Genomic DNA, 25,085 nt, shown 5'->3' with positions numbered 1-25,085 from the left:
CATTGAAAGAGAGAGAGACACAGAGACAGAGGGAGACACAAACAGAGAGAGACAGAGACACAGACAGACGAAGACACAAACACAGAGACAGACGGATAGGCAGACAGACAGACAGACATTGAGGGACGCAGATACGAACACAGAGACGTTCATTAGACAGGAGAAAGAAGACGCTCCTCCAAACCCGGAGATGGGTGATAACTGGACGAGGATAAAGCGTTACGGTGATGATGATGGTGGTGATGATGATGATGGTGAGATCACACAAACACACACCAGGCAGCGACCCAGTTCGTCTATCGACTGTGGAGGTCACTATCATTGGCGAGCATCGAATCGCTTCCCAAAGCGCCAACGCACCCTCTACGCGTGTGTGTGCTGTACGTTTTACAAATATGTACCGTGGATCATCGGTTATTCGGCACAGCGCGGTTATCCGGCAACGCGCAGTTATCCGCACGGTTATCCGGCAATGCGCGGTTATCCGGCTGATAGTGATAGGCTCTGCCGGCCTCAGCCCGCAGCCAATGGGGAGTCGAGCCAGGGGCGTAGCCCTGGAGCTGGACAGTATCTTCGAGAAAGTTCCAGGGGTGTGGCTGAGGATTGGCTGCGTGGTATCACGTGGGCCAGGGATTATAAGGGGTGGAGAAAGACAACACGTGGTCATCAGTGCGCGGAGGAAGGAAGGGGGAAGCCACGTGGCTGGTGCCGTGGTCCTGCTCCAGCCACGTGGCGGGCCGCGGCAGTCTCTCTCACGCTGTCAGCCAGCAGCGTGAGGGAGCGGAGAGGGAGGCGAGGGAACCGTGTGTGTGAAAGGGGTGGAAGGCTGTGAACGGGAAAAATGAATAAACAACTTTGAAGTCAAGACGTCGTCTGAACGGCGGCCGATCCGGCAAAGCCGGCAAAAAAACGCTCCAAAAGGCCGGAACCCAGTCCGGCGATCGGCACCGCGTGTAGCGTGACAACGACAACAACGAGAAAGTATCCACGCTTGATTCCAGCGTCAAATATATACGCGTCCCTGTCAACCCCTTCTCAGTGCCCTGTCACCCCGTGCCCCTTATGAATCTCAACGTTTATCCTACAAAGTCCCATCACAAGGGAGAAAAACTAACAAATAGACAAAAAATTTGCCCGTATCGAAACGGCCGTACGGACCTGATAATATCCCTGCACAAGGATACGGGTGGATCGTATAGGTTGACAGGTATGTATACGGTACATTATACACTACATACAACTGCTGCTGCGAGGATGACCAGAGTTCCCGTGATGATAATGGCTTGTGCTTCCTTGAGATCAGCGAGGTCATCGCGGTTCATTTGTGACGAGCCCTTTGCGTGTGTAATGAGCGCGGCCGGATAATGACCCTGCATTTGTTCGGCAACCGGTAGCGCACGCAGCTCTGCGAGCACCGGATGGACACGGTCAGGATCTTGCGGTACCCATGATCAACCTGTTACGTGCATACCTCATTCTCCTGTGCAGCGTCGAGTGGCAATTGCATCCAAAATCTCGTTGTTGTCTTTGACGGTCGGGTCTGTACAGGAGCTGTCGTCAAGCAAGAAGAAGATGGAGGGAGTCTGGACGTCGACGTGGTGAGGATTGTGATCAAAACCGAAGTGGAGGAGGATGGTAAAGTCCCCATTAGGCGCCACGTCTACGCAGACCTGCCCATAGACTGAACACTGCACCATAGACTCAACACTGCACCATAGACTGGACACTGCACCATAGACTCAACACTGCACCATAGACTGGACACTGCACCATAGACTCAACACTGCACCATAGACTAACACTGCCCATCGACTCAACACTGCCCATAGACTCAACACTGCACCATAGACTCAACACTGCACCATAGACTCAACACTGCCCATAGACTGAACAATAAGACACGTCCTACTTGATCGTTAAACCTTGTGGCTCTCTCTTCAGCATACCGGTGTGCGGTGCGGTTGTTCTCTTGACAGCTTTAATCATCCAGCTGTGTTGGGTGGAGGAGGGCATACGACACACACTGGCATTGTAAATCGTAACATTGCTGGCGAAAGCCTACTCGTTAATTTCACCGTGCGTGTATTTTGTTACATTTTCAGCTCCGGATTTAAAGATCGTTAAGGTTGAAGGAGCCAGCGAGAGGCAGCCGGAGGAGACGGTCGATTCCCGCGGGCGTGTGGACGCTCCAGATCAGAACTTCATCGAGGTGGAGTTATCAGAGGGGGACACGGATGAACGTGAGTCCTCCTTTCTTCAACCCTTTTCCCCAATCCGATGGCGTCCGACAACTTGCAGGATGGTGGGTGGGTGGTGTCTTGTTCGTCACCGAAAGCGCCTTGGCATTAATTTTATTTAGAGACGTGTCGTAGTCGCGCCGTTGTTTTTATAAACACGGAGGAATAAGACAATCGCGGTAATAACAAATATAGTCGTAGGCTATACTTCAGTCTGTCTTGAAAACTCACCACTTTAAAATGGCCTTTACCAGTCACCTAGTTCTGGCCGTTTACCCAGCTGGTTCTGAGTGGGTGGGTGAGTGAGTGAGTGAGTGGATGAGTGAGCGAACGAATGGGTGGGTGAGTGAGTGGGTGAGTGAATGAAGAGATGAGTGTGTGAAATGGACATCGCATTAGTTTTACAGTCTAATCATCCATCGGTTAACTGTACTGACGCCTTTTTCCATCCTTTTCAAATGCACTCGCGTGCGCAGCGGACGAAGCAAAAGCAGCGGGACTCCCGTGCGAGGAGTGCGGGAAGGGCAGGCGCTACAAAACTAGGACGGACAGAGCCAAACACAGCACCAGCACGAGCAGCACCAACAGCAACGACAACAACAGCAGCAACAGCGAGACCCTGTTAGCTTGCGCTCGGTGCGCGAAGGCGCAGCCGGCACGCCGGACGACCGCGACCGCCGGCAGGAGGCACAGGTGCAAGCGGTGTGGCAGCCGGTTCCCGACGCGCTACGCCCTCAGCAAGCACTCGGTCACGCACACGGGCGAGTGGCCGCACGCCTGCTCCGAGTGCGGCAAGGGCTTCGCGCAGCGCTTGGACCTGGCCAAGCACTCGCTCAAGCACACGGGCGAGAGACCGCACGCCTGCGCCGAGTGCGGCAAGCGCTTCACCCGGCGCGAGTACCTGAGGGACCACCTCGCCTGGCACGCTGGCGAGCTGCCGCACGCGTGCGACGGGTGCGGCAGGCGGTTCGCGCGCGCCTCGCAGCTGAGCGCCCACGCCTCCTCGGCGGCGCACGCGGGAGAGAAGCCGCACGCTTGCGACGAGTGCGGCGGGCGGTTCACGCGGCGAGCGCAGCTGAAGCTGCACGCGGCCTCGGCGCACGCGGACGAGAGGCCGCACGCTTGCGACGAGTGCGGGAGGCGGTTCGCGCGTCGCGAGCGCCTTAGGATGCACCGCGCGGCTCACGCGGGAGAGTGGGCGCACGCGTGCGCCGAGTGCGGGAAGGGCTTCGCGCAGCGGTGCCAGCTGAACGCGCACGCCGCGTTGCACACGGGCCGGAAGCCGCACGTGTGCGGGGAGTGTGGCAAGGGGTTCTCGCTGCCCTCGTACCTTAAGAGGCACTCCGTGACGCACTCGGCGGCGAGAGCCTCCAATCACAGTTTCGTCGCTGTTGCCGCGAGCATCAGTGAATGCGTTCTCTATGTAGTTCCCAACTAAAGGGGGGGGGGATGGCGTTTGCATGTACGTGTGTGTCTTTGTGTGGAGTGGCACTTCTTTTGAATGAATGAAGGGGGTGTGGGAGCATGGCGGTGAGGTGTGGGAAGCTGTAAGTCCCAGGCTACTTGTGGGCTCGCCTCCCCATCAACAAGAGGCGAGAAATGGTGGTGGTTGCTTATGCCCCAACCAAAGATGAATACCAGTGGAGGGATGCAGACAAGGCCGATGTGTCAGACACATTCTACAACCTCTTATCCCAGGTGCTAGCTAAAGGGGCCCCTCGGATTAGAGTGATCAGAAGGCATGGGGCAGATCAACTCAAGAATAATTGTAGGAGGTTGTTGGACTTCTGTGCAACCCATGGGCTTGTAATTACCAACCTGTTCCGCCATTAGCACATCCACATAACATCAAGGATTCATGCTGGTTCCAAGCAAGAACATCTCCTGGACTATATAATTATGGACCAGCAGATGCGAGCCCATGTCCTTGACACCAGGACGTACCATGGAGTTGATCTGCCCACCAACTATCGGCTTGCCATCTGCAAGATATGCCTGCCATTCCTCCACTCTGGGAGTGGGTGTCCATCTAGGACCCCATTCAAACCCACAGCGGCCTGGTTTCAACCGAGGATAGTTGCTAGCAGAAATTAAAACATCGCTTGCAACTGGGGTTGGCATTGTCCCCCCCCCTCTCCTTCTGATGCTGAGAGGAAATGGGTGAGGTTCAGGACTGTGGCTCATGTAGCTGCAATAGCTGCATTGGGTATGCAGTCCAAACCTTTTCAGAGACCTTGGCTGAAGGAGGAGATTTTCCGGCTGGTTGAGAAAAAATGAAAAGCCCACTAAACTAAACACAAAAAGTGGTGCTCAAAAAATGAGTTTTCAATTTAATATTGTGGTTTGGTGTATGGCAGTGTATCGTAGTGCAGTGTATAGTATATTTTATATTGCGTATAGTGTAGTGTGTATTGTCGTATATAGTCTGTATGTTGAACTTGTTTTGCATCATACGTGATAATCAGAGGTGGTGGGAGAACAACAAACTAAAGAGAAAAAGCAATTCTAAAGAAATTAGTTTGAAATCTCGTTGATTTAAAAGAGCATATGTAGCCGGTCCGCTCTGTCTCCTCTCCTCCCGTGGATCGTAACGAACTCCCTCGTTACGATCCACGAGGGGGACAGGTCAACTAAGTTGACAACAACAACAATAAAGTTCTGAGACGATGACGACACACTCTGCGTTGTGTTCTGTCCTCCTGGGGAAGTCGAGCGACTCCACAACGGATGGGGCACCGGAGGTTCGTGAAACGCCAACGGCGCTTCGGAACCACGTGCTCTCTCGCGAGGAGCGTCCACGTGACCGCAACGTCACCAGACACAGCCCCTCCCACATCACCCCGCACGTCACACGGCTCGGTCCCTGAGCACGGAGTCCACCCCAACATCTGAATTGTGGGGGGGGGGGGTGCCCTGTACTCTGAATAGTCTACTCACTAATCTTGATTTGAAGCTTTCGTGACTGCAGGAATCCATACTTTGGTTCTTTCCAGTGGCGGCTCCTGCAAAATCTCTCAGGGGGGGCAAATGTCTGGATGATTGATAAGGATAAGGTCCACCCATGCAATGGATAAATTAACAGCTTAAGCATGTAAAGGCAACTTCACTTCTTTAATATCAATGAAAAATAAAGTGACTCTTACAATACATCTTGTTTGTTTCTATACTCACTATTATTACAATCCACTCAGTTTCTTTTATTAAAGATTCCACTAGGTGGCGACAAATTATATTGTTGGATGAAACGTGCTTACGTATGATGACGTAAGCACGTTAGTGCGAGCCCTCCCGGAAGCCATAGAGAATGCATTGCAGCGCCCGCCCTTCGAAAAAAAACATCTTTGAATGTAAGTCTATGGGGCCACTCGGGGCGATTCTCAGCCAGATTGAAATCGCCCAAAAAGAGGCGGTACTCCACAGAACGTGACATGACGCTGATTGGACTATATCCAGAGGCACAGTAACGGCTGAGATTGGTGGTGCGTCGCCCAATCGCCCTAATGAAGAAACCGCCCCTGGTTCTTTCGGTAAAGAGTATTGAGAGTGCGGGGTAAGCATTTACACTAGTGTACTCTGATAGTGCGCTGTCTTTGAGTTGTACGCCTTTTGGCGTCATCTGGTCCAACACCAATGGAGACTAGGCTCTAAGAAAAGCTGTCTCAGGTGCGGACCAATCAACTTCAAGGACAGTGCATATCATTATCACCATCAGAGTTGTTTCTTTATTTTCATTTTGACTGCTTGTGTTGTGGTAATTGCAAACATAATGACTTGTATAAAGGTGTCAGTTTTTGTACCAGTTGAAAGGGTAAAAACCTATTACTAGACCTCTGAAAGCTTACTCGTTCGTAAGTAGAAGAGCCCCTGGATATATTTGTTTTATACGGAGATATGGCTATGCAAATGAGACATTGTCTCATAATCTATTTAGTCGTTTGTATATTCCCACAAGACGACTACACTAATTGAGATTTTTATTGTGTGTTCTTCACGCCCACACGAGCGAGTTCAGCCGCTGCAACACGCACTCCACGCACCCGATGGTTGGTCAACCATCCGCAGCTGTGGTGCGGGTGGGGGGGGTTGTTGTGTTTAAAGTGAGGATGCCATCCTGTTGGGCTGCATCTTGTCGCTTGCTGGGAGTTGAATGGAGCGGAGGAGGTCGCCAGAGACTTGAAGAGAGACAGAGACATAGACACGGAGATACAGAGACAAGGACAGGAAGAGACAAACACAGAGAGACACACACAGAGACGCACAGAGAGACACACAAAGACACACACAGAGAGACGCCGTGAGACACACAGACAGAGAGACACAGAAACACACAGAGAGACAGAGACACACAGAGGGACACAGAGATACACACAGACACACAGAGAGACACAGAGAGACACACACAGAGACATAGAGAGACAGAGAGAAAAACAGAGTCAGAGACACACACACAGATACAGAGAGACACACAGAGAGACGCGGTGAGTGTCCAACTCGCAGAGTCAACTCGGGGTGAGTTATTCGAACCTGCACTAAGACCAGCGTGGTGAAGTATGGTCAAATACCCCCCCACTCCCCCAGTGCCTTGCACAGCGTGGGGTTGGAGGCATTCATCCAGCAGTGGATTTGCAAACGGCACCGCTCTGTGTACACGGTCCAGATGTCTCGTGGCCACCAACAAATTAATTAAAACCCACGACGATTGGTTTAGCCCCCACCGCCTTTGCGTGTTCATTTCCGTTTTAAATATAAACCTTTACTTGATAAAAAAAAATAATAATTAAACTTTTTGGGGGGGGGGGGTCACAAGACATCGGGACCACTTCTGGAGATGTTAACTACCTCGCCGGGTACGCAGGAGGTCGTGGGTTCAGTGGCTAGGAGATGTTAACTACCTCACTCGGTACGCAGGAGGTCGTGGGTTCAGTGGCTAGGAGATGTTAACTACCTCGCCCGGTACGCAGGAGGTCGTGGGTTCAATGGCTAGGAGATGTTAACTACCTCTCCCGGTACGCAGGAGGTCGTGGGTTCAGTGGCTAGGAGATGTTAACTACCTCGCCCGGTACGCAGGAGGTCGTGGGTTCAGTGGCTAGGAGATGTTAACTACCTCACTCGGTACGCAGGAGGTCGTGGGTTCAGTGGCTAGGAGATGTTAACTACCTCGCCCGGTACGCAGGAGGTCGTGGGTTCAATGGCTAGGAGATGTTAACTACCTCTCCCGGTACGCAGGAGGTCGTGGGTTCAATGGCTAGGAGATGTGAACTACAGCAGAGTGTGGACTAATTCCCATCTGTTCCATCTCGCTCCCTCCTACAGCAGAGAGTGTGGACTAATCCCCATCTGTTCCATCTCACTCCCTCCTACAGCAGAGTGTGTGGACTAATCTCCATCTGTTCCATCTCGCTCCCTCCTACAGCAGAGAGTGTGGACTAATCCCCATCTGTTCCATCTCGCTCCCTGCTACAGCAGAGAGTGTGGACTAATCCCCATCTGTTCCATCTCACTCCCTTCTACAGCAGAGTGTGTGGGCTAATCCCCATCTGTCCCATCTCGCTCCCTCCTACAGAAGAGTGTGTGGACTAATCTCCATCTGTCCCATCTCGCTCCCTCCTACAGCAGAGAGTGTGAACTAATCCCCATCTGTTCCATCTCGCTCCCTCCTACAGCAGAGAGTGTTGACTAATCTCTATCTGTTCCATCTCGCTCCCTCCTACAGCAGAGAGTGTGGACTAATCCCCATCTGTTCCATCTCGCTCCCTGCTACAGCAGAGAGTGTGGACTAATCCCCATCTGTTCCATCTCGCTCCCTCCTACAGCAGAGAGTGTGGACTAATCCCCATCTGTTCCATCTCGCTCCCTCCTACAGCAGAGAGTGTGGACTAATCCCCATCTGTTCCATCTCACTCCCTCCTACAGCAGAGTGTGTGGACTAATCTCCATCTGTTCCATCTCGCTCCCTCCTACAGCAGAGTGTGTGGACTAATCTCCATCTGTTCCATCTCGCTCCCTCCTACAGCAGATAGTGTGGACTAATCCCCATCTGTTCCATCTCACTCCCTCCTACAGCAGAGTGTGTGGACTAATCTCCATCTGTTCCATCTCGCTCCCTCCTACAGCAGAGTGTGTGGACTAATCTCCATCTGTTCCATCTCGCTCCCTCCTACAGCAGATAGTGTGGACTAATCCCCATCTGTTCCATCTCACTCCCTCCTACAGCAGAGTGTGTGGACTAATCTCCATCTGTTCCATCTCGCTCCCTCCTACAGCAGAGTGTGTGGACTAATCTCCATCTGTTCCATCTCGCTCCCTCCTACAGCAGAGTGTGTGGGCTAATCCCCATCTGTCCCATCTCGCTCCCTCCTACAGCAGAGAGTGTGGACTAATCCCCATCTGTTCCATCTCGCTCCCTGCTACAGCAGAGAGTGTGGACTAATCCCCATCTGTTCCATCTCACTCCCTTCTACAGCAGAGTGTGTGGGCTAATCCCCATCTGTCCCATCTCGCTCCCTCCTACAGCAGAGTGTGTGGACTAATCTCCATCTGTCCCATCTCGCTCCCTCCTACAGCAGAGAGTGTGAACTAATCCCCATCTGTTCCATCTCGCTCCCTCCTACAGCAGAGAGTGTTGACTAATCTCTATCTGTTCCATCTCGCTCCCTCCTACAGCAGAGAGTGTGGACTAATCCCCATCTGTTCCATCTCGCTCCCTGCTACAGCAGAGAGTGTGGACTAATCCCCATCTGTTCCATCTCGCTCCCTCCTACAGCAGAGAGTGTGGACTAATCCCCATCTGTTCCATCTCACTCCCTCCTACAGCAGAGTGTGTGGACTAATCCCCATCTGTTCCATCTCACTCCCTCCTACAGCAGAGTGTGTGGACTAATCTCCATCTGTTCCATCTCGCTCCCTCCTACAGCAGAGTGTGTGGACTAATCTCCATCTGTTCCATCTCGCTCCCTCCTACAGCAGATAGTGTGGACTAATCCCCATCTGTTCCATCTCACTCCCTCCTACAGCAGAGTGTGTGGACTAATCTCCATCTGTTCCATCTCGCTCCCTCCTACAGCAGAGTGTGTGGACTAATCTCCATCTGTTCCATCTCGCTCCCTCCTACAGCAGAGTGTGTGGGCTAATCCCCATCTGTCCCATCTCGCTCCCTCCTACAGCAGAGTGTGTGGACTAATCTCCATCTGTTCCATCTCGCTCCCTCCTACAGCAGAGAGTGTGGACTAATCCCCATCTGTTCCATCTCACTCCCTTCTACAGCAGAGTGTGTGGGCTAATCCCCATCTGTCCCATCTCGCTCCCTCCTACAGCAGAGTGTGTGGACTAATCTCCATCTGTCCCATCTCGCTCCCTCCTACAGCAGAGAGTGTGAACTAATCCCCATCTGTTACATCTCGCTCCCTCCTACAGCAGAGAGTGTGGACTAATTCCCATCTGTTCCATCTCGCTCCCTGCTACAGCAGAGAGTGTGGACTAATCTCTATCTGTTCCATCTCACTCCCTTCTACAGCAGAGTGTGTGGACTAATCCCCATCTGTCCCATCTCGCTCCCTCCTAGAGCAGAGTGTGTGGACGAATCCCCATCTGTCCCATCTCGCTCCCTCCTACAGCAGTGTGTGGACTAATCTCCATCTGTTCCATCTCGCTCCCTCCTACAGCAGAGAGTGTGAACTAATCCCCATCTGTTCCATCTCACTCCCTCCTACAGCAGAGTGTGTGCACTAATCCCCATCTATTCCATCTTACTCCCTTCTACCCGTGGGTGGGCGCCTCGCTCTGCCAAGGTAGAAGGCGGTACAGCAAAGTGTGCACACATGATCACATCGTGTTTCTTTGCATGTTTTGCCACAAGTACGTGCGGTTGATGCAGTTTCAGTTTCATTTATTTGGTATCGCCCTGTGAGCCATGCGGCTCTTGAATCGGGTGCAACCGCAACAAGCAAAAAACAAAAATATGAAACAAAAAAACATCTTAAAGTGACTATGTGACTACGTGCAAACAGAAAATCCAGGGAAAAGACAGCAAAATATTCCACAAAAAGCACCGTACACCAACGCTGTGTGCAAAAACATCCCAGCAGACTGTGTCTATTCGGTGCTTGAACATCTGAACACAGCGGCCGTGTTTGTTTTCCAGAACGGGGTAACAAAGCCCAATTCTCATTCTAGATTTGAAGCTTTCGTGAATGCAAGGATTCATGCTCTTAGTTTTTTCGGTCAAGTCACGTAGGTAAATTTTTTATTAAAATTAATAAAAATAAAATAATAAAAATCACGACGTTCCGGAGGCAACACAAGTCTCCGTCATCAGGTGGGACCGTCACAGCCAGATTTGCTGTTCGTCGCCTTTAGCTGTGGTGCTTTAGTTTCGTCTCTTTGGCCTCCCCTGCCCCCCTCTCTTCCCAGATGGATTCACACGGCCACCCGCCTTTCGTCAAACAAGAAGAAAATCACAACCCGGGGATGGGTCCAGACATCCCGGCCACACGTGACCAGGATGTGCACAGCGGTGAGTGAGCGTGGCAACTCCCGGTCCTCGGGTGTTTTTTCAACGTTTTCACTTAATATTCTTTGTTCTTTCGGTAAAGTCACGTAGAAGGAAAATAATAAAATTATAAAAATAAAACATAATAAAATAAAATAATTCTCACGACGTTTCGGCCACAACGCAAGCAGCTGTCTTCAGGTGGAGAACAGGTCTGTCGAGAAGACAGAGTCTGAATGAATTATTTATTATTATTTTATTATTATTATTATTTTCCTTCTACGTGACTTTACCGAAAGAACCAAGAAGATGAATCCCTGCAGTCACGAAAGCTTTAAATCGAAGTTTTCACTTAACTTGACTCCTATACTCTTTGGTTCTTTCGGTAAAGTGACGTAGAATGGAAATAATAAAGTAATAGAAATATAAAACAATACAAATTCTCACGACGTTTCGACTGCAACACACAAGCAATCATCATCGGGTGTGAAATCCACAGCCAGAAAAAAAAGTTCGATTCCTACTCACGATCAATAACAGTTATGATTATCTGAAACGGTTCTGGGCCTACACTAGGTCGATTTAGCCTCAAAAATAGTACTTGGTGCGGTGCGTAGTAGTGTAGTAAACATCGCCACTGGGGAGATAAAGGCGGCCGGGCGTGGTGCTGGCCACCCACCCCCTCGTGTGCCGTGCCGGCCTTCATAGCTGCTGCCAACAGCAGCACTTGCCCCTACAGTCTGTTACAGGCTACACGGGGGATCTTTGTCTTTGTGTTCATAGGCGCTGCTGCTACTCGCTCACAGCACTTGCCCCAACAGTCTGTTACAGGCTACACGGGGGATCTTTGTCTTTGTGTGCAGACGCAGTCGTGAAGCAAGAAAATGATGACGGGAGTCTGGGCACCGAGACGCTGAGGATTGTGGTGAAAACTGAAATCGAGGATGATGGTAAACCCCTTCACATGGCTAGGTAGTGCCGTAACAAGAATCGAAGAACAAGACTTCGAATAATATCAGGAGATGTCTCTATATTATTGGATTCCTCCAGTTCAAACAAATATTATCTGATAATATTGAATGTTTATTAAACGTCTCATCCGTCATGATGATGAGCCCACTTCAGTTGAGATGCTGTCGTTTGTGATGGCCAGGTGGCCTCTGGAAGAAAGTTACCACATCCTAGATTTGAAGTTTCCGTGACTGCAAGGATCCATACCCTTTGGTTCTTTCGGTAAAGTCACGTAGATGAAAAATAAAAAATAAAATAAAAATAAATTAAATCACGTTTCGATTGCAACACAAGCAATCACCATCGGGTGTGACAACCACAGCAATAAACATTTTTTTTTACTGAGGTGGGAGAGATGCCGGAGTTATGAAGGCTGTATAAGGCAGAGGGGGGGGGGGGTAGAGGGGGGGGGCAAGTAGGCGGGGCTAGAAGTGAAAGACTGCGATTCCTAGAGGTGTGGGGGGGGGAGAGTGGGGGGGGGAGAGGAGAGTGGGGGGGGGGGGAGTGGGGGGGTGAGAGTGGGGGGGGGGAGAGTGGGGGGGGGGAGTGGGGGGGGGGGTGAGAGTGGGGGGGGGGAGAAAAGGGAGTTTCTGAGCGTTGCGTGTACGCTAGGGAATGGGACGAGTGATAATGGTAGGAACCTCCTGGTTACACCAGCCCACAGGGGATTATTGTGTCCGGAGGTCCATCGTGCAGGGAGGGGCTGGGTGGGGAGGGAGGGGCTGGGTGGGGAGGGAGGGGAGGGTGGGGAGGGGCTGGGTGGGGATGGTGGGGAGGGTTTGAGTGGGGAGGGTGGGGAGGGGCTGGGTGGGGAGAGTGGGGAGGGTCTGGGTGGGGAGGGTGGGGAGGGGCTGGGTGGGGAGGGTGGGGCTGGGTGGGGGGTGGGAGGGGTGGGGCTGGGTGGGGAGGGGCTGGTCACCCCGTGGTGCCCTTATAAAACTCAACGTTTAACCTACTCACGCCGGCTTGTGCCCACCCTCACAGTCGGGCATATTTGCGGAATACACCACGCCCTGGCCGTTGACCCTGGCCATTGACCGAGCAACCCAACGTTCCTACCAGCTCCCTCCACAGGAATGTGTTTTACTTTTACTTATTTAAATTTTTATTTTATTTTTCTACCTACGTGACTTTACTGAAAGAACCAAAGAGTGTGGATTCCTGCAGTCACGAAAGCTTCAAATCAAGTTTAGTTTTATTTGTAGATTGATTTGTTTACCTTTTCCTATACTTTTCACTCCTATCGTGTGTGTTGTCTGGTGTTGTTGTAACATCCTGACCCCATGACCCTACCGGACATCTGTGAAAAAAATAGCTTAATAGCTCATCGGATTCCTCCTCCAGCAGTCCACGTAGAGACTCTTGATTCCGATTCGACGTTCAATATTCAAACCCCCCGACCGTCTTTGGACCGCTGGCGAATTTCTTCAATTGCAGTCTCGCGGCGCCCGAAGATCGTTAAAGTTGAAGGGACCGCCGGCGAGAGACGGGAGGAGACGGAGGAGGATTCCGACGGGTGCCGGCCCTCCGTGGATGAGGCGCTCCTCAAGGTGGAGTTGCCAGAGGCGGACGCTTTCGCGCCTCCAGTGAGCTCGTTCGATGGCGTGCAGCGGCGAAGGAGTTCAGCGCGCATTGGGGACGGTGAGTTCTCTGTCGAAGGCGTGGGGGGGGCGGCGGGGCTTCCAACGCACGCAGTGGTTCGGCTTTCGCGACCGACGTTATCCGTAATCAAGTTCACTTATTTTTTTACACGCTTTTTATTTAACTCGCTCTGTCTGTTGTCGTTGTTGTCGTTGTTGTATCCTCAAATCTTGTAAATCAAGTTTAACCCACTTCCCAATGTGATATCGACTGCAAACTTGGTACACTTATGTCATACTGATGACAATACCATATTCTATCATAAAATTTTTTTTAACTATCTTTGACACGCTTTTTATTTAACTCACTCTGTTGTTGTTGTCGTATCCTCAAATCTTGTAACTCAATTTTAACCCACTTCCCAATGTCATATCGACTGCAAACTTGGTATACTTATGTCATACGGATGACAATACCATATTCTATCATAAAAAAAAAATTAACTATCTTTGACACGCTTTTTATTTAACTCACTCTGTCTGTTGTTGTTGTCGTATCCTCAAATCTTGTAACTCAATTTATCCCATTTCCCAATGTGATATCGACTGCAAACTTGGTATACTTATGTCATACTGATGAAAATACTATATTCTATCATAACATTTTTTTTATTTTAAAACATAATTTTTTATATGTCATGTTTCGGCTTGGGTCTAATTGTCCACGGTCAACTGACGGCTGTAATTTACCACGGTCTCTTACGTTATGGCAAGCTTCGGGGCCACTTCCTGGAGTTCTGCCATTACTAGTACGGTACATTTCATTAAAGCGTGTTTAAAAAAAAAAGTATCTTTAAATATGACTTATTGTTGGCTTAGATCGCTGTAAATATGAACGTGTCCGTTGAACCGCGCCACCACCCGGCAGGGCCAATTAGTCAGTTCTCTGATCCCATCGCTGGGATTTGATCTTCCACGAAGCCGCTCCTGGTCCCCCACCGCCTAAACCGCATCAGCCACTGCACCAACCATGGCAGGAGCAGCAGCAGCATCAGATGCGGGATGATAGCTGATGATGCACAAATAGAAAATGATAAACTCTGTCCGGTAGTGGCGTTGCCACGACTGCGGTCATCCAGAAGAGAGGCCGTACACAACGCGTAGCGACGCAATGCCCCCGATGATGACGACGACGATTCACTACTCCCCTACTGCTCCTGTTGACGCGGTAGTCTGTGGTTTCACCACCTGAATGTGACATTGCAGCTGTTCCTCTGCCAATCTACATCAGCAGCCGTACGAAAGAAGAAAAATCTCATCACGTGGCAGCAGCGTCATCGGCAGCCAGGGTCTATCCACTGCTGGATGAAGGCCTCTCCGAGGCTTCTATTATAATTCATCATCATCAGCATCATCATCAGCCAGTGTGCAACTGTGGTCATCCAGAACAGGGGCCGTACACAACGCGTAACGATGCAATGCCCCCGATACACAAATACGACGGAGGAGACATCGTCACAGCGATGACGACGACGATTCACTACTCCCCTACTGCTCCTGTTGACGCGGTAGTCTGTGGTTTCACCACCTGAATGTGACATTGGCAGCTGTTCCTCTGCCAATCTACATCAGCAGCCGTACGAAAGAAGAAACATCTCATCACGTGGCAGCAGCGTCATCGGCAGCCAGGGTCTATCTACTGCTGGATGAAGGCCTCTCCGAGGCTTCTATTACACTGGTCAACAACAACAAAAAAATTTTTTTTTCTGGCCTGGACTTTTCCAGGGTGCTGATTCCAAATCTGATGTCAGATTTGCTCTATCACATCTCATTTTTATGCTATCGGCATACCCCATTTTCATTGATTTTACCCGAAATTAACTCTGTCACTTATGATTGCAAGTTGTTGCGAGTCAGTGACTGCTTTAGTGTTAAATTATGGTGCTGTATTTTTAGGATAGTGTGTTTATAATATCATTTTATGTAGATATCAACATGTATTTAATATTTTTCTTCTGCAGTTTTTATTGAAAATGCAACATTTGATATCTCGAAATCCTGATGTGATAGACAAAAACTGATGCCAGATTTGGAATCAGCACCCCAAAATTACCTTAAAACCGTTGGAATACCTTATGCCAGAAAAAGTGTGTTGACCAGTGTAATAATTCATCATCATCATCAGCAGCATCATCATCATCAGTCAGTGTGCGACTGCGGTCATCCAGAACAGGGGCCGTACACTACGCGTAGCGACGCAATGCCCCCGATACACGAATACTAAGGAGAAGACATCGTCACAGCAATGACGACGATGATGACGATCCATTACTCAGCCACTGCTCCTGCTGATGCGGTAGTCTGTAGCTTGACCACCTGAATGTGACATTGTGGTCGTTGTTGCTCTGCATCTACATCAGCCGCACTTGAAGAAGAAGATTGAAACGTTTAATGTTAACGTTGTCTTTCACGTCAAATATTATTTACAAAAAATGCTGTCATTCACTTTATTTGTGTTTGAAATCGGCAATCGTTATTCACGAACTTGGCGAAACCGGGATTTTTTTCTATCCGCGAATTGCATCTGGAACTCTACACAACAACTTGATTTGGCGCTTTCGTGACTGCAGGAATTACTCTTTGGTTCTTTCGGTAAAGTCAAGTAGAAAGAGAAAATAATAAATTAAATAATAGCATACGACGTTTCGTTTTCTCTCTTTCTCTGTGTGTCTCTGTGTTGTGTCTCTCTGCCCGGTCGTCTGTCTTTGTGTCTCCGTGTCTATGTTTTGTCTCTCTCTCAAATTTCACACTTAACTTCTAATTTAGCAATCCTTGGAAGAACGTAATCTGCCATGCCATGCTTCAATTGTGTGTTGACCGACTCTCTGTGTTGCATTGCCTTACATTTCAAAATTTTACTAAGTTGGTTTGATTTAGTGTGGTTTCTCTCTCTCTCTCTCTGGCGCCGTGGAAGGCAGTCGCACCTAGCGGCCGCTCCTGCCTTCCCAGGTGTGCGGACGGAGGCCCGGGCTCAGGTGAAGCCTGAGCCTGGCCTAGGGGGAGGTAAACGGGGGGAGAAATGCGGCGTCATTGTCGCGTTTCTCTCTGTACCTAGTCTTTATTATTACTTTTACTATTACTGTTATTGGCTTTATTTTTTGTTATTATTTTTCTACTTGTGTGCTGTTTGCCATGCGAGCGTCATGGCGCAGCACGACAGCACCGAGGCCCTCACGGATGAGCATGGCTTTCGGTGCTTCCCTCCGCCGGGGACGTCGCCCGATGACGTCGCTGGTGCGGTGGCGGCGCACGTCGGGCTGGCGGCCATCCGCGTGGTGCAGAGGGAAAACCGCGGCTACGTGATTTACGTGGCCAAAGTGGACGCGGCGGCGCGCGTCGTGGAGAGGGGGCTCAGCGTCGGGGGGGAGGGGGGGCTGCTCGTCCAGTGCACCCCTCTCTCCACGCCGGCTGTGAGAGTAACCATCTCCGGCGCGCCGCCGTACCTGACGAACGCGGAGCTGAGGGCGGACCTGCAGCGCTACGGTGTGGTGGTTTCGCCCATCGTGATGCTGGCTATAAGGACGAAGAACAAGGAAATGAGGCACGTCCTGTCGGGCCAACGGCAGGTTTTCCTCGTGTTAAAGGGCGGGCGCACCGAGCTGGACGTGGCCATCAAGCGTACCGCTGGTGGCCGCGTCCATACCATATACCTGGCCACAGCTGTGCCGCGGTGCTACGGGTGTGGCAACGTCGGACACATAAGGAAAAACTGCTCCACCAAAACCAAGGAGGGAGTGGTGAGGTCTGGCGGAGCAGCTACGGAGAGGGAAACGCTGGTGCCGCAACTGCAGCAGCCACGGCAGCCGCAACAGCAGCGGGAGCATCCGCCGCAGCAGGAGCAGCGGAAACAGCAACAGCAGCAGCAAGGTGGTGCCGACTCTGTGCCAGAGTGTGGAGAGTCGGCACCTGAGAAGAAAACCGACGACGACGACGACGGTGGAGGGTTCACCGTCGTTAGAGGTGCGCGGAAAAAGAGGAAGACGAGCAGGCGCGAGAACGCCCAGCTCAAGAGGGCGGCCACAGCTGGGGACACCGCCGAGCCAGCGAGCCGCCCTGTGGAGACGGGGGGGGAGGCCATGGATGTCACCGGTGACGCGCGCCCGGCGGAGGCGACCGAGCCGGGAGCGCTACTGCCGGACCCGGCCTCACCCACCCCGACCACCACCGGCGCCAATGGTGTGCCGGGCGGTGCTGCGGCTCCGGGGAGCACCTCTTCGCCCGCGCGGACGGGTGATAAGGAGGAGGTGACCACGGAACCAGAGGGGAGTGGGCTGCCCGGGTTTGGGATCGAGCCCAGTGAGACCCTGGCTCCGGATGGGGCGGCGGTGGAAGAGGAGACCTGCGCCGACGTGGAAATTAACGCTGACGCTGAGGCACCAGAGATTGACCCGGAGTGGTGGCCGCAGGAGGCGCCGATGGGATGGGAACCGTCGAGTAAAGGGGCGTGCGAGCCCGAAAGACTCCATAAATACCTGAAATAGTCGTTTGGAAGGCGCAAGGTCCGGGTGCAGGACACGTTCCCCAACAGGGAGCGTTTCATGAAGACGGCCTGGCTGGTGGTCCAGGACCAGGAGGTTTACCGACTGAAAAACGATGATGGTAAAGGCGAAGAAACAACCTACACCGCCCCCCAAGGCGCTAACGGCGGCACCGTCATCACTACCACCGCCGTCGCCCGCCGAGGAGGAGGGCGTGGTGGGGGAAGGGGGTGACCTGTCAGGCAAAGGGGCGTCATGGCCCGGATTGACGAGGGCATCGGACGCTGGCTGTGTGGCGGTGGCGATGTTGTGCGGAGTATGTGAGGCGGTGCTCCGAAGAGAAGCACGCTTGGAGAAATGACCGTGGAGGGCGGTGTGTGTAGTGAATGTGGTGCCGACGCTGCGCGTCACGGAGCGGCGCATGGGCTGGTGTTTGTTTATTGTTGCCATAAAGGCTCATATATTGGAAAGACTCCGGCGCAATTGCCGCTGGAGGAATAAAATGATAAACGTCAAAGTCAAGTCTCTCTCCCCTCGTTTTGTTGCTCTTGGTTTACTGCGTTGCGCCAGGTCTCTCATTGACATGCTACTTTCTCAACCCCCCTCCTCCCTCTCTCTCTATTTCAGGCCTCGACACAGAGGCGTTGTTTCTCTGTGTGTCTCTGTGTGTGTCTCTCTCTGTGTGTCTCTGTGTTATCTCTCTCTGCTTACATGTCTGTCTGTGTGTCTCTGTTGTGTGTCTCTCTCTCTGTGTCTGTGTGTGTCTCTGTGTTGTGTTTATGTTGTGTGTCTCTCTCTGTGTCTCTGTGTTATCTTTCTCTGCTTGTGTGTCTGTCTGTGTGTCTCCTGTTCTGTGTTTAATCTCTCTCTTAAATTTAGCAATCTTTGGAAGAACGTAATCAACAAGGTAGGGTGCTGACTGTTATGTTAGCCGACTATCTGTGTTGTATTGCATTATATTTCTAAGTTTACTAGGTTTTGTTTTCTCTTTCATTTGTACCTGATGATGATTTGATGTGTTGCAATCGAAACGTCGTATGCAGTTATTTCATTTATTATTTTCTCTTTCTACGTGACTTTACCGAAAGAACCAAAGAGAAACTGCATCGAGATAAAGTGATGAGAGATAAAGTGATGAGAGATAAAGTGATAAGAGAGAAAGTCATGAGAGATAAAGTGATGAGAGATAAAGTGATGAGAGATAAAGTGATGAGAGATAAAGTGACGAGAGATAAAGTGACGAGAGATAAAGTGACGAGAGATAAAGTGACGAGAGATAAAGTGATGAGAGATAAAGTGATGAGAGATAAAATGATGAGAGATAAAGTGGTGATAGATAAAGTGATGAGAGATAAAGTGATGAGAGAGAAACTGATGAGAGATAAAGTGATGAGAGATAAAGTGATGAGAGATAAAGGATGAGAGAGAAACTGATAAGAGATAAAGTGATAAGAGATAAAGTGATGAGAGATAAAGTGATGAGAGATAAAGTGATGAGAGATAAAATGATGAGAGATAAAGTGATGAGAGATAAAGTGATGAGAGATAAAGTGATGGGAGATAAAGTGATGAGAGATAAAATGATGAGAGATAAAGTGGTGATAGATAAAATGATGAGAGATAAAGTGATGAGAGATAAAGTGATGAGAGATAAAGTGATGTGAGATAAGGTGATGATAGATAAAGTGATGAGAGAGAAACTGATAAGAGATCAAGTTAAGAGAGATAAAGTGATGAGAGATAAAGTGATGAGAGATAAAGTGATGAGAGATAAAGTGATAAGAGATAAAGTTAAGAGAGATAAAGTGATGAGAGATAAAGTGATAAGAGAGAAAGTGATGAGAGATAAAGTGATGAGAGATAAAGTGATGAGAGATAAAGTGATGAGAGATAAAGTGATGAGAGATAAAGTGACGAGAGATAAAGTGACGAGAGATAAAGTGACGAGAGATAAAGTGACGAGAGATAAAGTGACAAGAGAGAAAGTGATGAGAGATAAAGTGATGAGAGATAAAGTGATGAGAGATAAAGTGATGAGAGATAAAGTGATGAGAGATAAAGTGACGAGAGATAAAGTGACGAGAGATAAAGTGACGAGAGATAAAGTGACGAGAGATAAAGTGACAAGAGAGAAAGTGATGAGAGATAAAGTGATGAGAGATAAAGTGATGAGAGATAAAGTGATGAGAGATAAAGTGACGAGAGATAAAGTGATGAGAGATAAAGTGATGAGAGATAAAGTGATGAGAGATAAAATGATGAGAGATAAAGTGATGAGAGATAAAGTGGTGAGAGATAAAGTGATGGGAGATAAAGTGATGAGAGATAAAATGATGAGAGATAAAGTGGTGATAGATAAAATGATGAGAGATAAAGTGATGAGAGATAAAGTGATGAGAGATAAAGTGATGTGAGATAAGGTGATGATAGATAAAGTGATGAGAGAGAAACTGATAAGAGATAAAGTTAAGAGAGATAAAGTGATGAGAGATAAAGTGATGAGAGATAAAGTGATAAGAGATAAAGTTAAGAGAGATAAAGTGATGAGAGATAAAGTGATGAGAGATAAAATGATGAGAGATAAAGTGATGAGAGATAAAGTGATGAGAGATAAAGTGATGTGAGATAAGGTGATGATAGATAAAGTGATGAGAGAGAAACTGATAAGAGATAAAGTTAAGAGAGATAAAGTGATGAGAGATAAAGTGATGAGAGATAAAGTGATGAGAGATAAAGTGATAAGAGATAAAGTTAAGAGAGATAAAGTGATGAGAGATAAAGTGATGAGAGATAAAGTGATGAGAGATAAAGTGATGAGAGATAAAGTGACGAGAGATAAAGTGATGAGAGATAAAGTGATGAGAGATAAAGTGATGCGAGATAAAGTGATGAGAGATAAAGTGATGAGAGATAAAGTGATGAGAGATAAAATGATGAGAGATAAAGTGATGAGAGATAAAGTGATGAGAGATAAAGTGATGGGAGATAAAGTGATGAGAGATAAAATGATGAGAGATAAAGTGGTGATAGATAAAATGATGAGAGATAAAGTGATGAGAGATAAAGTGATGAGAGATAAAGTGATGTGAGATAAGGTGATGATAGATAAAGTGATGAGAGAGAAACTGATAAGAGATCAAGTTAAGAGAGATAAAGTGATGAGAGATAAAGTGATGAGAGATAAAGTGATGAGAGATAAAGTGATAAGAGATAAAGTTAAGAGAGATAAAGTGATGAGAGATAAAGTGATGAGAGATAAAGTGATGAGAGATAAAGTGATGAGAGATAAAGTGATGAGAGATAAAGGATGAGAGAGAAACTGATAAGAGATAAAGTGATAAGAGATAAAGTGATGTGAGATAAGGTGATGATAGATAAAGTGATGAGAGATAAAGTGATGAGAGATAAAGTGATGAGAGATAAAGTGATGAGAGATAAAGTGATGAGAGATAAAGTGGTGATAGATAAAATGATGAGAGATAAAGTGATGAGAGATAAAGTGATGAGAGATAAAGTGATGTGAGATAAGGTGATGATAGATAAAGTGATGAGAGAGAAACTGATAAGAGATAAAGTTAAGAGAGATAAAGTGATGAGAGATAAAGTGATGAGAGATAAAGTGATGAGAGATAAAGTGATAAGAGATAAAGTGATGAGAGATAAAGTGATGAGAGATAAAGTGATGAGAGATAAAGTGATGAGAGATAAAGTGATGAGAGATAAAGTGATGAGAGATAAAGTGACGAGAGATAAAGTGATGAGAGATAAAGTGATGAGAGATAAAGTGATGCGAGATAAAGTGATGAGAGATAAAGTGATGAGAGATAAAGTGATGAGAGATAAAATGATGAGAGATAAAGTGATGAGAGATAAAGTGATGAGAGATAAAGTGATGGGAGATAAAGTGATGAGAGATAAAATGATGATAGATAAAGTGATGAGAGAGAAACTGATAAGAGATAAAGTTAAGAGAGATAAAGTGATGAGAGATAAAGTGATGAGAGATAAAGTGATGAGAGATAAAGTGATAAGAGATAAAGTTAAGAGAGATAAAGTGATGAGAGATACAGTGATGAGAGATAAAGTGATGAGAGATAAAGTGATGAGAGATAAAGGATGAGAGAGAAACTGATAAGAGATAAAGTGATAAGAGATAAAGTGATGTGAGATAAGGTGATGATAGATAAAGTGATGAGAGATAAAGTGATGAGAGATAAAGTGATGAGAGATAAAGTGATGAGAGATAAAGTGATGAGAGATAAAATGATGAGAGATAAAGTGGTGATAGATAAAATGATGAGAGATAAAGTGATGAGAGATAAAGTGATGAGAGATAAAGTGATGTGAGATAAGGTGATGATAGATAAAGTGATGAGAGAGAAACTGATAAGAGATAAAGTTAAGAGAGATAAAGTGATGAGAGATAAAGTGATGAGAGATAAAGTGATAAGAGATAAAGTTAAGAGAGATAAAGTGATGAGAGATAAAGTGATGAGAGATAAAGTGATGAGAGATAAAGTGATGAGAGATAAAGTGATGAGAGATAAAGGATGAGAGAGAAACTGATAAGAGATAAAGTGATAAGAGATAAAGTGATGTGAGATAAGGTGATGATAGATAAAGTGATGAGAGAGAAACTGATAAGAGATAAAGTTAAGAGAGATAAAGTGATAAGAGATAAAGTTAAGAGAGATAAAGTGATGAGAGAGAAAGTGATGAGAGAGAAAGTGATGAGAGAGAAAGTGATGAGTGATAAAATGATGAGAGATAAAGTGGTGATAGATAAAGTGATGAGAGATAAAGTGATGAGAGAGAAACTGATGAGAGATAAAGTGATGAGAGAGAAAGTGATGACTCGTTATCCGCGAAATTTGCTATTCACGAGCATCTCAGGAGCGTACCCATCGTGAATAAAACGATGGGCCACCGTCATGTGTTTCCCAAATCGCAGCCACAGATTTGAGGATTGTGGAAGGTGGAGGAGGTTCCGACAGGTCGGAGGAGACGATCGATTCCCGCGGGCGTGCGGACGCTCCGGATCAGAACTTCATCGAGGTGGAGTTATCAGAGTGGGACACGGATGAAGGTGAGAGAGTCCTTCTCGACCACGCGTCACGGAGAAATTTAAAAAAAGTTTTATTCTGTTTTTTGATCGCCAACCATTTTCCAGTTGCCTTTTTTTGACCCACAAAAGCTACAAAGTATGTTTTTTTTTACGGAGCAATTATTTTCGCACCGTATGTAGCCAACCGTACTAATCGGAGGTGCAGGTGAAGGACAACAAACTAAACAACAACGACAACAAGAAGCAGTTCTATAGAATGTTGGGAAGTATGCTAAACATTTCGAACAGACACACATATTCACACATTTCCCTTTTATATATTAATAGATTAAAAGTAATTATAACTATGAAAAAATATACTCTTTGGTTCTTTCGGTAAAGTCACGTCGAAAAATAATAATGTATCACAACGTTTCGATCGCCACGCAAGCGATTGAAACGTCGTGACGAAAGCTTCAAATCAAAATTAGTTTTCAATTTAGTATAATGGTGTTCAGTAAAGTCGGATTTCCGTAAGCTGGGTCTTCCGCAACCCGGGGGCTTACTGTATAGTCCTAGCCATTCATCTATTTGGAATGAAGCAAAATCGTAAGTTAAAAGAAATAGCAAAACATCAAATGTTGAACAGTGTCTGTTTCTTGGCACCCATTGTTTATTTTTCTTGTCGTCAGTTTACCAAACTATGCATTCCCTTTTGTTTCTGGGGGGGGCGGTGGTGGGGGACCACCTTGTAAACAGATGAAGCAAGTGAAACGGAACTCCTGTTGTGCGAGGAGTGCGGGAAGGTCAGAGGCTACGCAACGAAGGCGGAAAAAGCGCAACGCAGCAGCGACGAGACCCTGCGAGTCTGCGTTCAGTGCGGGATCTCGCTCAAGGGCACCGCGCCGTGCACAGCAATCGCCACCGACGGGAGGAAGCCGCACGCATGCCGGGAGTGCGGGAAGGGGTTTGCAACGCTCCCAAACTTAAACAGACATTCTCGGAGGCACGCCGGGGAATGGCCGCCGGCGAACGCTTGCGACGAGTGCGGAAAGCGCTTCGTGCGACCCTCCAACCTGGAGATACACGCGAGGACGCACACGGGCGAGAAGCCGTACGCGTGCCCCGAGTGCGGCAAGGCGTTCGCGCGTCGGGAGCACCTCAAGGGGCACTCGGCGACTCACACGGGCGACAGGCCGCACGCGTGCGACGAGTGCGGGAAGGGGTTCGCGCGTCGCGAGCACCTGAAGATGCACCACATGACCCACACGGCCGAGAGGCCGCACGGGTGCGTCGAGTGCGGAAAGCGCTTCGCTCAGCGCTCCCAGCTGAAAGTGCACTCCGCCACGCACACGGGCGACAAGCCGCACGGGTGCCGGCAGTGCGGGAAGCGCTTCGTGCGGCCCTCCGGTTTGGAGGCGCACGCGAGGACGCACACGGGCGAGAAGCCGCACGCGTGCGGGGAGTGCGGGAAGCGCTTCACGCAGCGCTCCCAGCTGAACGTGCACTCCGCGATACACACGGGCGACAAGCCGCACGCGTGCGAGGTGTGCGGGAAGTGCTTCATACGACCTTCCGACCTGGAGGTGCACGCGAGGACGCACACGGGCGAGAAGCCGCACGCGTGCGCCGAGTGCGGGAAGGCGTTCGCGCAGCGTTCCCAGCTCAACTTGCACTCCGCTACGCACACCGGCGACAAGCCGCACGCGTGCTCGGAGTGCGGGAAGGGGTTCGTGCGGCGTTCCCATTTGGTTGCGCACACAAGGTCGCACACGGGCGAGAAGCCGCACGCGTGCGCGGAGTGCGGGAAGGGTTTTGCACATCGCTCTAATTTGGAGAAGCACACGAAAACGCACACCCGCAAGAAGTCGCACGCGTGCAGCGTGTGAGGGAAGGGCTTTGCACTGCGCTGTCGACTGACCCTTGCGCTCCGAAAGGCACATCGGTCAGATGCCCTAAACGTTCGGGGAGCCCTAGAAGGCATTTTCACCGATGTGCGCTGTGAAGGTAATTAGTCGAATGTGTACTTTGCATTACAAACCTTGGATCAGAGTTGCGTTTCTTTTGTGTCTCGAGCTCGACCGAGGAGCAGCGTGCAACCTCAAGACTCCTGGGCTCTGATGCAGTGAGAAACCTGCAGCCTCAGTAAGGGGGCCGTCCATAAATGACGTCACGCGATTTTGGGCG

At 48.9% G+C, this 25,085-nt stretch overlaps 1 protein-coding gene and 1 long non-coding RNA gene across 5 annotated transcripts; both read left to right on the top strand.

Moving 5' to 3' along the window:
- Positions 1 to 234: 234 nt before the first annotated feature.
- Positions 235 to 2,134, top strand: LOC144949890 (uncharacterized). Its single transcript, XR_013640321.1, has 3 exons — positions 235 to 254; positions 1,549 to 1,598; positions 2,103 to 2,134. It is a non-coding gene; the product is annotated as an uncharacterized LOC144949890 (long non-coding RNA).
- A 36-nt stretch (positions 2,135 to 2,170) lies between these two features.
- On the top strand, positions 2,171 to 24,810 carry LOC144949854 (uncharacterized). Of its 4 annotated transcripts, none has more exons than XM_078879826.1 (6): positions 2,171 to 2,240; positions 10,647 to 10,749; positions 11,589 to 11,675; positions 13,174 to 13,377; positions 22,806 to 22,940; positions 23,658 to 24,810. In XM_078879826.1, the coding sequence occupies exons 1-6, from the start codon at positions 2,235 to 2,237 to the stop codon at positions 24,785 to 24,787; spliced, it is 1,665 nt and encodes a 554-aa protein (XP_078735952.1). In that variant the 5' UTR covers positions 2,171 to 2,234; the 3' UTR covers positions 24,788 to 24,810. The 4 variants fall into 4 exon arrangements, with proteins under 4 accessions (XP_078735952.1, XP_078735955.1, XP_078735954.1 ...); XM_078879828.1 differs by lacking the exon at positions 2,171 to 2,240 and adding an exon at positions 6,376 to 6,715; XM_078879827.1 differs by lacking the exon at positions 2,171 to 2,240 and adding an exon at positions 6,376 to 6,746.
- Positions 24,811 to 25,085: the final 275 nt, after the last annotated feature.

The sequence above is a fragment of the Lampetra fluviatilis genome, chromosome 55 (assembly GCF_964198595.1).
Source record: "Lampetra fluviatilis chromosome 55, kcLamFluv1.1, whole genome shotgun sequence".
Lineage (NCBI taxonomy): Eukaryota > Metazoa > Chordata > Hyperoartia > Petromyzontiformes > Petromyzontidae > Lampetra > Lampetra fluviatilis.
The sequence above is the reverse complement of the archived record's forward strand: the minus strand, read 5'-3'. Positions and strand labels throughout refer to the sequence as shown.

Excerpts from the sequence above, each read along its gene's own strand:
- LOC144949854 (XM_078879826.1), top strand. Across the intron at positions 11,676-13,173 it reads AACTGAAATCGAGGATGATG|TCTCGCGGCGCCCGAAGATC; the intron begins GTAAACCCCTTC and ends CTTCAATTGCAG. Across the intron at positions 13,378-22,805 it reads TTCAGCGCGCATTGGGGACG|CCACAGATTTGAGGATTGTG; the intron begins GTGAGTTCTCTG and ends CCCAAATCGCAG.